The sequence below is a fragment of the Ornithorhynchus anatinus genome, chromosome 1, assembly GCF_004115215.2.
Source record: "Ornithorhynchus anatinus isolate Pmale09 chromosome 1, mOrnAna1.pri.v4, whole genome shotgun sequence".
Taxonomy (NCBI): Eukaryota; Metazoa; Chordata; class Mammalia; order Monotremata; family Ornithorhynchidae; genus Ornithorhynchus; species Ornithorhynchus anatinus.
The window spans coordinates 51188529-51201373 of NC_041728.1; the positions used below are offsets into that span (position 1 = coordinate 51188529).

The window sequence follows — 12845 nt, forward strand, 5'->3', positions numbered from 1 at the left end:
TGTGTACCAACTCTGTCATAATGTACTCTCCCAAGGGCTGTGCGCACAGGATGCAGTCAATAAATACGATCGATTAATCGATCGATTTGCTGAGTGCCTACTGCGTGCAGAGCATAGTCCTGAGCGTTTGGGAGCGACAACAGAATTACTAGACATGATTCCTGACGTTTGAGGGGTTTACAGCTCAAGAGCTGCACATCTCTCACCCCTTTCCCCCCATCCACTCTAGCTTGTGGTGGGCAGGGATTGTCTGTCTTCATTGCTGTATTGTATGAGAAGCAGCGCGGCTTAGTGGAAAGAGCACGGGCTTGGGAGTCAGAGGACGTGGGTTCTAATCCCGCATCCACCACTTGTCTGCTGCGTCACCTTGGGTAAGTCATGAACTCATCTGTAAAAGGGGGGTTAAAACTGTGAGCCTCCCGTGGGACAACCTGATTACCCTGTAGCTACCCCAGCGCTTGACACCGAGTAAGCACTTAGTAAGTGAGATCTTAGTACTGTGCTCTGCACCCTGATAAGCGCTCAATAAATACTATCGAATGAGTGAATGAATCCACTCTCCTCCCCCGCTCCCCCGCCCAACCCCTACTTCTCTTCGCGCCTGAAGGGGCTCCTGCAGAGAAGCGTGGGCGACCAGGGGGCTCCCCCGGGGCTTCAGGCCGACCCCTCTCCTTGCCCCCCGGGACCCCGTGGGTGTTTTCCCCGCACGTGGGCCCGGGGAACCAACCCTCCCCCACCACCCCCATCTGCGGAGGGAGAGAAGCCGCTCCGGCCCGACATCCGAAACGGGTTTATTATGATTAATAATATATTATTACCTAGAATATAAGGATAATAATAATTACATATAATAACAGGATGATGATAATGACATTTGTTAAGCGTTTACTGCGTGCCAGGCACAGTACTAAGCGCTGGGGTGGATACAAGCAAATCGGGTTGGACGCAATCCCTGTCCCACGGGGGGCTCACGATCTCAATGCCAAAGGGCGAATCCTTTGCCTCTGCCCCTCTTCCCTTCCCCATCGCCCCTACTCCCTCCCTCTGCTCTACTCCCTTCCCCTCCCCGCAGCACTCGTGTAGATGTGTATATATTATTTATTACTCTATTAATGATGTGTATATATCTGGGCATGGCTCAGTGGCAAGAGCCCGGGCTTGGGAGTCAGAGGTCATGGGTTCGAATGCCGACTCTGTCACTTGTCAGCTGGGTGACTGTGGGCAAGTCAGTTCACTTCTCTGTGCCTCAGTTACTTCATCTGTAAAATGGGGATGAAGACTGTGAACCCCATGTGGGACAACCTGATTCCCCTAGTGTCTCCCCCAGCGCTTAGAACAGTGCTGGGCACATGGTAAGCGCTTAACGGACACCAGCACTTTTAATTTGGGGATGAAGACTGTGAGCCCCCCGTGGGACAAGCTGCTGACCTTCTATCTATCTCCCCCAGCGCTTAGAACAGTGCTGGGCACATGGAAAGCGCTTAACGGACACCAGCACTCTTAATTTGGGGTTGAAGACTGAAGCCCACGTGGGACAACCTGATTCCCCTGTGTCTCCCCCAGCGCTTAGAACAGTGCTGGGCACATGGTAAGCGCTTAACGGACACCAGCACTCTTAATTTGGGGTTGAAGACTGAAGCCCACGTGGGACAACCTGATTCCCCTGTGTCTCCCCCAGCGCTTAGAACAGTGCTGGGCACATGGTAAGCGCTTAACGGATACCAGCACTCTTATTTGGGGGATGAAGACTGTGAGCCCCCCGTGGGACAAGCTGCTGACCTTCTATCTATCTCCCCCAGCGCTTAGAACAGTGCTGGGCACATGGAAAGCGCTTAACGGATACCAGCACTCTTATTTGGGGGATGAAGACTGTGAAGCCCACGTGGGACAACCTGATTCCCCTGTGTCTCCCCCAGCGCTTAGAACAGTGCTGGGCACATGGTAAGCGCTTAACGGATAGCAGCATTATCATGCTCGGTGGGCGGGCGCACTGGGAGGGGGAAATGCGCCCAGCCCGGCCCCGTGCCCGCCCAGCCGCCGGCCGCCCCGGCCGGTCCTGGCACCGCCCCGGGCCCCGGCCGGCCCCCTGTGCGCTGCGCTGGGCCCCGGGGGAGGCGGGAGGGGGCTGCTCCCATCCGCCCGGCCCGGCCCGGCCCCGGGGGACCCATCGCCCCGGGAAGGAGGGCCCCGGAGAGGCCTTCCCGCGGGGCTCAGTCCCCTCGTCCGGAGAATGGGCGTGGAGGCGGGGAGCCCCGCGGGGGAGCGGGGGGCGGCGCGGGGAGGGCTGAGCGCGGTGCGTCGCGCTGCCCGGGGAAGGGGGTGAAGACCCCCGTCCCGGCCGGGCCGGTCCGGGGGGTCCGGGGGGCCCGGGGGGCCCGGGAGGTCCGGGGGTCCCGCGATGGGCGGGGGGTGGGGGGTCGGGGGGTGCCGCTGCCGGGGTCCGGGGGGGCTGAACGAGGACAACGCGCGTTTCGCGCTGCTGGCGGCGCTGATCGCGCTGTACATGGTGTGCGGCGCCGCCGTGTTCTCGGCCATGGAGCGCGCCCCGGAGCGGGCGGCCCGGGCCCGCTGGGCCGGACGGATGGCCAACTTCAGCCGCACGCACAACCTCAGCCGCGCAGCCCTCCGAGCTTTCCTCCGGGACTACGAGCGGGCCAACGCCGCCGGCATCCGCCTCGACGACCTCCGGCCCCGCTGGGATTTCGCCGGCGCTTTCTACTTCGTCGGCACCGTCGTGTCCACCATCGGTCAGTTGGCCCCGGGGCCGGCGGGGGGGCCGGCGGGGAGGCCCGGGCCCACCCCCGCCACGCCCCGGCGGGCAGCGGGGCCGGGGTTCGAATCCCGACACACTGCAAGCGGCGCAGTTTAATGGCCGGGGCTGAGTGGCTTGGGAGGCAGAAGGTCCGGGGTTCGGATCCCGCCATCTGCCGGCCGGCCCACCCTGGGCGAGTCATGAGCACGGGCTTGGGAGGCAGAAGGTCCTGGGTTCGGATCCCGCCATCTGCCTGCCTGCCGGATGACCTCGGGCGAGTCATAAGCTCGGGCTTGGGAGGCAGAAGGTCTGGGTTCGGATCCCGACACCTGCCTCGGGCGAGTCATAAACTCGGGCTTGGGAGGCAGAAGGTCCCGGGTTGGTATTTGTTAAGCGCTTATTATATGCCGAGCACTGTTGTAAGCGCTGGGGTAGACACAGGGGAATCAGGTTGTCCCACGTGGGGCTCACAGTCTTCATCCCCATTTTCCAGATGAGGTCACTGAGGCCCAGTGAAGTGACTTGCCCACAGTCACACAGCTGACAGGTGGCAGAGCCGGGATTAGAACCCATGACCTCTTAACTCGCAAGCCCGGGCTCTTTCCACTGAGCCACTCTGCTCATACTAATAATAATAATAATGTTGGTATTTGTTAAGCGCTTACTAGGTGCAGAGCACTGTTCTAAGCACTGGGATATACAGGGTAATCAGGATGCCCCACATGGGGCTCACAGTTAATCCCCATTTTACAGACGAGGTAACTGAGGCCCAGAGAAGTGAAGTGACTTGCCCACAGTCACACGGCTGACAAGCGTCAGAGTCGGCATTCGAACCCGTGACCTCTGACTCCCAACCCCCGGGCTCTTTCCACTGAGACACGCTGCTTAGTGGTTATTATCACCCCCAGTTCTCTGGTGTGTGTGTGTGTGTGTGAGAGTGTGTGCCCGGGGGGGGGACACCAGGCCCCGCCAAGGGTGGGGGCTCCCGGGACAGTTCACGCGTCCCAAATTAACCCAGAGTTGCGTTGTCCTTCACCTTTTCTGCGGGCACTGCATCATCTTCAGCAGAGTCCACGTGAATGTCTTGCCCGCCCTCCCCCTGCCCCATCAGGGATACCTTTCCCCTCCAGTTAGGAGCATAGATCGAGTCAGGTGGACTGTTGTTCTTATTGTTTTTCATATTGGTTAAGCGCTTACTGTGTACCGGGCACTGGACTAAGTGCTGGGTTGGATTATCCGTTCATTCATTCAGTCGTATTTATTGAGCTCTTAGTCTGTGTGGAGCACTGTACTAAGTGCTTGGAAAGTACAATAGAGCAATAAAGAGAGACAATCCCTGACTGCAAGTTAATTAGGTTGGTCGAGAGTCCCTGTCCTGCAAAGGACGCACAGTCTTAATCCCCAATGTACGGATTAGGTAACTGAGGCTCAGAGAGCCCGAGCCCGGGGATCAGGAGGTCATGGGTTCTGCTGCATGTCTGCTCTGTGACCCTGAGCAAGTCACTTAACTTCTCTATGCCTCAGTTACCTCATCTCTAAAAAAGGGGGATTAAGAGTGTGAGTTCAATGTGGGATTGTCCTGTATCTAGCCCAGCGCTTAGAATAGTGCTTGGCACATAGTAAGCAAGCATTTAGCAAGTGCCATAATTGATTAAGGGTCTACTCAAGGTCACAAAGTAGACAAGTGGGTTTAGAACCCAGGTCCTCTGGCTCAGTGAAAAGAGCCTGGTCTTGGGAGTCAGAGGTCATGGGTTTGAATCCCGGCTCCGCCATTTGTCAGCTGTGTGACTGTGGGCAAGTCACTTAACTTCTCTGTGCCTCAGTTACCTCATCTGTAAAATGGGGATTCACTATGAGCCTCACGTGGGACAACCTGATTACCCTGTATCTCCCCCAGCGCTTAGAACACTGCTCTGCACATAGTAAGCGCTTAACAAATAACAGCATTATTATTATTATTATAGGGCTTGCTGCATAGCATCTGCTTAACAAATACCTTTTTGTTATTGTTGTTATTATCATCATCACCTTCTCATTATTATTATTATTATTAGTTCCAAGGCCTCTGGGAGAGGGCAGGGGTGGCTCTGGGAAGCTGCCCCACTGTGCAAAGATTGAACCAGAGAGCTGCCCCCCTTTCAACGCACAAAGATCCGGGACAAGCCTCAACTGCCTCTGCCAGCCCCCACTTGGGAGCTGTAGGGATCTGCCCACCCCAATTCCCAGTGGCCCCTCAGGTCATGCTAGGTGACAAGAATCCATGCCCTGAGCCTGTGTAGTTGATCTTTGGGCACTGTTAGCATCACTCTCCCCACCCCGCCCCGTTTTCACAGGTGGCCTATGGGTCAGAGTTTAACCAGTTCAACTGAGCGAGTGCCTACGCCTGATCCTCCTGACCCCAGACAGGACGTTGGGGGCCGGGGGTGGGAGGGGTCTTTCCTTCCCAGATGTTTTAACCGTCATTCTTTTCAAAAAAATGCCATAGGTTGGGTAAGAGTGGAAGAGCCTCGAGTGTACAGTGTTTAGCCCCGACCATCGAAGAGTTGAGGGGGACAGACTGAACCCGTATACCCTATGTAGTGGTTTTGACCGCATTACTTCCATGAGCAAGAAAGGAAATACTCTAGAAATCTCTCACAAAAGGTTATGAGCCCAGAAATCAGCAGGCTCCAACTCTCGCTACGATTTCCCCTAATCTTTTCCCAGAAGCAGAAGAGGGGCCGTCAACAACAACCACAAAAAAAATTGGGAAGTAAAATGAGGAGCTTTAGTATATTCACCACCTGTAACCCCTAACTCTTTCTCACCACTCCCCTGGGGCCTCAGGACATGGGGAAATTTGTTAGTGAAGTGGAATGGTGAATCTTGAAGCTGGGATAGCTCTCACTCTGTTCTGCTCTTCTGCTAGAGAAGTTCGGTCATTCATTTCATAGAGGATGGGTCTTTCACTAGGGCCCTTTGACCCCCCTCCCCACCAACCCAACTTTGCCTGCCTAATGTTTCATCTGGGACACTAGACTTTAAACCTCCTTATGGATTTTAGGACAAATATTACTTAAATGGATTTTCCTTCAAGTGTATAATCTGGGGGCTGTGGATCTGTGCCTTTCTCCCTGTTCTTTCACTCCGCTAGCAGGAGTGTAGTGTTCCATGGTGTTGCCATTTCTCCCTCAGTGACTATTCTTTCCAGTAGCTATTTGTAGCATAGAACCCTTTGAAACTCTAATCTCTCTTCTTTTTGTGAGTCCTATTGTGTGGTGAATTTTCCCCCCCTTGGGGAAACCTTATTATCTGGTACCCATTCTTGGTACCATTTTCGGGGGTGTTTCTGAAGCACTAAGGTTGTGGTCACTGCCTTCGGTATCCTGGGTAGAGTCTAAATTCAACATCAAGTTGGGCTGGAATATTCTTGGCATGACTGGATATTACTCCCTCTAATGAGGAATGGTTCAAGTTTCTTTGAGCTAAGCTCTTCCTCAGTGTAGAAGTGCTCCTCAAAGCTCCAATCCTAAACCCCAACTGTATTGATAATGCACTCTCTCAGGATTGGTTACTGTTGCTAATGATAATAGATATTTAGAGAATGTCCAATGTTCATGATGTATTGCAGACTGTGTTTCGAAATTCTAGAATGTTATGGTTTTTGTGATTCTTCACTTCCCACCGCTCTAATTATTATCACTTTCTACGCTGCTGGTGGTTTGACAGTTTCAAGTAAATGAATTTCTGCCAAAGGAAGCAAATACAAGCAGTGCGCAATAAGAATTATGCCACAATTGAAAAGTACAGGCAAATTATAGTATCTCTTTAAGAAGTCAGTGACAAATTATTGGCCGTCCCCTCGCCCCAGGTACATCTAATATTTTTTAAGATTAATTAAGTCTATTCTTCAGGGATTTTTTAAATGGAAAATTTTTTTTTTTAATTAAACATCCCCTTGTTTTATCAGACCGAGTTGGTAATTAATGAGTCAGGCTGATTAGTATAAGGCTGCAGGGCTAGAAAACAATTAAATCTGGGGTAGTAAAAATTTCAATAAAAATTAAAATTGCAACTTAAATACTGAGTCAGTATTTCGTAAGGTAGCAGCTGTCCTTAGCATTAGATATATTATTGTTGAGTCTTTGGCAAGTTTAGACTAAATGGTACCTGAAAAATCACATCTATCTGACTTCTGGTGTTACCACAGCCTTGCCCAAATGCAAGTTCTAGATTCCCAGCCAGCAAGGCACAGGGTCAGATAACCTAGGAATCTTGTCAGTCAGTCCATCAGTCATATTTATTGAGCACTTACTGTGTGCAGAGCACTGTACTAAGCACTTGGGAGAGTATATTATAACAGACACAGCCCCTGCCCCCAGAGAAATTACAATCTAGAAGGGGACAAGACATGAGTAGAAATAAATCAGTCTGGGATATGGACATTTAATGAAGAAAGACCGGAAAGTGAAATTGACCTGGCTGGTTTTGAGTGTGGATAGAAGTTAAACTTAACTATTTTCATTTGTACTCTGGACCATTGAGATGCCTAGGTATTTATTTCACTTTCTATGTTGAGCACTACTGAGCAGGGCCAGATTTAGGAAAGATTAGGTTTAGAGTTTACCTGTTTTGTAGGGCTCCCAAGTGGCCCACAATCAATCAATCAATGGTATTTATTGAACACCTACTATACGTAGAACACTGTACTAAGTGCTTGGGAGAGTACAACAGAATTAGCATCCCGGTAAAAGTCATACGCACAGCTCTGTGGTGATGTCACTCATCTTGCAGGGTTTCCATGTGACCCGTGTTGCTGGAAAAGTCATACACACAGATATGTGGAGGTCACACATGACACTGCGTGGTTGCATCATCGGGCCACAGCGTACACTTCTCCATCCAGAGTACCACAGCTTCTCCCTTCAAATCCTCCAGATTAGAGCTCTTCCCAATTTCAAGCCCTTCTGAAAAAATGTCCAAGGCATGCACGCCTTCTTCAAAGCTCCAGGTACTTAGTGGTGGCAGCAGCACAAGTAGCATGGGGAAGAAGGGCTCCCCAGGATCCTTCCAGCTGTGGCAACAGGCTGGGAGATTCTGCAGGGGCAGTGATTGTAGCAGCCCAGGGGCCAATGGTGGCAGAAGTGACAGCAGTGATTTGTGCACTCACAGCAGTGGGAAACTGGGATACACTAGTAAGATGGTGGCGATTAAATAGAGTACTCATAATCCTCCTAGGTTGTGGCCTGCCTTTACACTCATCTGATCACCTCTCCTAGCCCAGTTCTTTTCAGGTGCTGTAAGCATTTTGGGGAGTGGCACATTGAGAAGCAGCATTTTATGTTGTTGCTTGGGATTCGTAGTAGCGGTAGTAGTAATACTGGGGGCAGGTATGGGTAGGTTTCTGAAGCCCTGTGGGCCCTTTTGAGCCCAAGGCTTAAGCCCTTTCACCCCCTTTGGGCATCAGCACACTCAGCGACCAAAAGCAAGCAGGTGCTGATGCCTATGGAATCCTGAGCTTTCTCTTGCTTTCACCCATGCCTTCTCTCTAAATATGTGGGCCCTCTGAGTCCTCCTCATATGCCAGTCTACAAGATTTACTTTTTCTTCAGCAAGCCATCCCCTAAGGATACATTATCATGCTCAGCAGGAGAGAGTGAAGATTTCTTACTGCAGGAGGGACCTACACCCCACCACCAGCACAAATGAAGTGCACAACAATTTCCAGTGCAGACTGGAAATCCAAGGCTCTACTTTGCAGTGGTTCCTACTAGAACTGACCTGGCCCAGTCCTACAAGTTTAAGGTTAGCTTTGTCCTGCCTGCGTTGACTCTAACCAGGGCTTATGAGTTTTTCTAAATCTGTGCATTGCCACACTGCCTGGTAATAATGATAACTGTGGTTTTGTTAAGCATGCAGTATGTGTCAGGCAGTGTACTAAATCCTGGGGAAGATACAAGATAATCGGGTTGGACACAGTCCCTGTGTCACACAGGCCTCACAGTCTTAATCCCCATTTTACAGATGAGGTAACCAAGGTCCAGAGAAGAGAAGCGACTTGCCCAAGATCACCCAGTAGGCAAGTGGCAGAGCCAGGATTAGAACCCAGGTCTTCTGACTCCCAGACCTGTGATCTATCCAATAGGCCACACTGCTTAGAAGTGACTATGGATCATATGGCTCATCTGCTTTGAAGTCTTGTTTCAAGATCCTCAATTGATCCATATTCAGCAATTTTTTTACTTCCCAACTTGCGTTGGATCCTTCAACACAGGGCCCATTGCTTAAGCTAACATGGCCAGATGGAAAGAACATAGGCTTGGGAGTCCCAGGACATGGGTTATAATCCTGGCTCTGCCGCTTACCTACTATGTGGCCTTGGGCAACTTTTCCGTGCTTCAGTTTCCTCACCTGTAAAATGGGTATTCATTTACAGTCATCTTTCTCCTGTTTAGACTGTGAGTCCCATATGGAACCGGGACTGCCATCCAACCTGATTATCCTATATCAATGCCCAGCATTAGGTACAGTGCTTGGCACATAATAATTACATGCCACAGTAGTAATTACATATTATTATTGCTATTATTAAACCACAACTGCCCTCCCAGCTAGGGACCTCAGACCCCCACTTTTTTGTTTTCCTTTGCCTGGGAAAACGTTGTCCTTACCACTTCTCCCCAGTTCTAACTCCTCCAGAAGCCAATGGGAGGACTGTGAAACTGGATGCTTCCATATTTCAGTAGTTCTTCTATTTGGGCAATGGGCAGAGATTCAGTATATTCTCCTTAGTATTCTTACCGAGTTAGGATTGTTAGAGCTAGAAAATGGGAATAAGCTGGAAAAGCATAAACTTTGAGGCAGAGTAGCTGTAAGCAGAACTCTGTACTGAGTGCTTGAGAGAGCAGATATAGCAGACACATTCCATGCTCACAGTGAGTTTATAGTCTAGAGTTTAACATACGTACTTCTATGATCTGTCTTATGGAAAATCATAATGGCAGGTAGCAAGTGAGCCTCTCAAAGAAAACCTGGCCACAGTAATTAAGAGTACTACTGTAGGGCAAGTATAGAAGGTGGAAGACACTACTACTGTTAAGAGAAAAATGTTGGTATTTCTGAGGTCCTTGTAGATAACTTCACATTGATTAGTGTCTTGAAATGGCCAGATAATCAACTTTCACCCAGTAAAGCAGAAGCTATTAAAATTTGTTCAGCCTTGAGATGTAGCACCCAAGAAATGATTCTTTTAAAAGTCTGTTTTTCTCTGTTCAGTGTGTGAAATATGGCAGTATTAAATGGAATAGGGAGAGGTGGAAATTTGTCACCAGTGCTGTTGGTCAGAAGACAAAGGTAGCAGGCAAGGGTTCCTACCAACTCTGGAGCACTGAGAGAGAAAATGCCTTGCAGCCTAATAAAATAATGTTGCATTGCAATATTTGTTTCAACCCTGACATTAGGAGGATTCGATTTAGAAAGTTTTTTTGTGGATGGCCCCTAACAAAGGAAAATATTTTTTCAGGTTCTTTCAGAATAATAATAATGGCATTTGTTAAGCGCTTACTATGTGCCAAGCACTGTTCATTTAATAGTATTTATTGAGCACTTACTATGTGCAAAGCACTCTACTAAGCGCTTGGAATGAACAAGTCGGCAACAGATAGAGACAGTCCCTGCTGTTTGACGGGCTTACAGTCTAATCGGGGGAGACGGACAGACAAGAACAATGGCAATAAATAGAGTCAAGGGGAAGAACATCTCGTAAAAACAATGACAACTAAATAGAATCAAGGCAATGTACAATTCATTAACAAAATAAATAGGGTAATGGAAATATATACAGTTGAGTACATATATATGCACTGTTCTAAGCGCTGAGCACTGTTCTAAGCATTCAAAACCCACCTTCCCCCTACTTGCCTGTAACTAGGATTTCTGAAGCTACATTTTGTAGGAAATGAAAATTGAAGGCTTAACTTATAAATAGAGCAGAGTAACTCCATTAAGTAATGCAATAATTTTCATGCGTGGAATAATTGAGAGGCTTTTAATTAAGAAGTGCAGCTTGTAAAGGAGGTGTTTTAAATTCTCAGCTAAAAAGACAGATAAATATGAAGGTTTGCCTGGAGAAGATAGGAGAATATGGAGGATCAAGCCACTTTAAATAGAATTTGGAAGCAGAAGGAAAGAGGCCTTTGAATTAGTAGATAGTGCATTCCCAATGTCTTCGGGAAGAACTTCTTAATAAACATTTTTTCTGGGATACCATGCTGACCTACAGGACAATAGTAAACTGTGGAGTCTGAATGAACTAATTAACCAGTTTTGATCAATCAGTGGTATTTATTGAGTGTTTACTGTGTACAGAGCACCGTAAAAGTGTTTGGGAGAGTACAGTAGCACAGAGTTGGTAGGCATATCCCCTGCCCACCAGGAGCTTACATTCTAGAGGGTGAGAGAGAGATTAAAATAAATTATGGGTATGAATATGTGCTGTGGATCTGAGGGGAAGGTGGATATCAAGTGCTTAAAGGGTACAGATCCAAGTGTGTAAGCGACACTAGAGAGAGGGAATAGGGAAATGAGGACTTAGCCAGGGAAAGCTTTCGGGGGGAGATATGCCTTTAATAAGAGTTTGAAGGTGGAGAGAGGGGGGTTCTGTTGGATATGGAGCAGGAGGGTGTTCCATGCCAAAGGGAAGACATGAGCAAGGGGTTGGCAGCGAGATAGACCATATCAAGGTACAAAGAACAGGTTGGCATTGGAAAAGTGAAGCATGTGGGCTTGGTTGTACTAGAAAGTCAGCAAGATAAGATAGGGAGGAGTTGGCAGTGAACTGATCGAATGCTTAAAAGCCAATGGAAGAAGTTTCTGTTTGATGTGGAGGTGGATGGTCAACCACTGGAGGTTTCTGAGAAGTAGGAAGATGTGAACAGATTTATTTTTAGAAAAATGAAACAGCAGAGTGAAAAGTGGACTGGAAAGGGGAGAGGCAGGAGGTGGGGAGTTCAGCGAGAAGGTTTATGCACCAGTCAAGGTGGGAAATAGGTGTTTGGGTCAACATGATAGTTTGGATGGAGAGGAATGGTAGAATTTTAGAGATGTTGTGATGGTAGAACCAACAGGATTTAGTGACAGATTATGTGGGTTGAATGACAGAGCTGGCTTAGGGATAATGCCAAAGTTATGGGCTTGTGAAACAAGAAGGATAGTGGTTGTTGTCTACAGTGATGGGAAAGTCTGGGGAAGGGCAGGGTTTGAATGGAAAGATGAGTTCTTCTTTGTACATGTTAAGTTTGAGATTTTGGTGAGATATCCAAGTAGAGATGTCCTGAAGACAGGAGGAAATTATGAGGCCGCAGAGAAGGAGAGTGGTCAGGGCTGGAGATGTAGATTTGGGAATCATCTGTGTGAAGATGATAGATGAAGCTATGTGAACAAATGAGTTCTTCAAGGGAATGGGTGTAGATAGAGAATAGAAGGGACCCAGAATAAACCTTAAGTGACTCTCACACTTAGAGGGCAGACATGGTTAGAAATAACTAATATAAAGACCTTTGAAAATATGAAATGTTGTATAAAAGTTTGGGATTGTTGCCCTAATAGAGAGAGGGAAAAATTCAAGTAACATGCCGAGCTGGAGCTAGGGATTTAATCCTCTCTAATTTTTTTTTCCTTTCCCCCCCTTCATTTCTCCGTTTTTGCTGGATCTGTTTTTTGTGTTTTTGTTGCTCTTTGCAGTGTTCTGCTTCCTAAGATAAAACCTTAAAGCAAATCCAAAGGGTTTGGAGTTTTGATTCAGAAAAAGATGGACAAGTGTGTTCCCTCTGATGACAGAGAGGGAATGGGGTTGGAAGGTGGATTTAACGGCATAGTTGTTGTGGGTTAAACATTTTACTTTTCTGTATATTCTCTAAGTGCTTTGCTCGGAAATTATTTTAATGAGATTCCTTGGCCCAGCTGAGCACAGAGCTGGCTTCCCAGAAAAGGATGAATGGGGCTTAAATTTATTTTTAGGTATGTTTATAAATTATATCTGAGTGTTCACTGGTATTCATCATCGGCTATAACATTGTACTGGGCATTCAGAAAGATTCACCATACAGCACAATTC

The 12845-nt window shown here is 48.4% G+C and overlaps 1 protein-coding gene across 1 annotated transcript in view; it reads left to right on the plus strand.

Moving 5' to 3' along the window:
- The first annotated feature begins 2398 nt into the window (after positions 1-2398).
- The window catches only part of KCNK13 (potassium two pore domain channel subfamily K member 13), a 100220-nt gene continuing 89773 nt past the window's right edge, over positions 2399-12845 (plus strand). The window contains exon 1 of the mRNA XM_029062178.2: positions 2399-2747. Within this exon, the coding sequence (XP_028918011.1) occupies positions 2399-2747 (349 nt within the window). The remainder of the gene's footprint in view (positions 2748-12845) is intronic.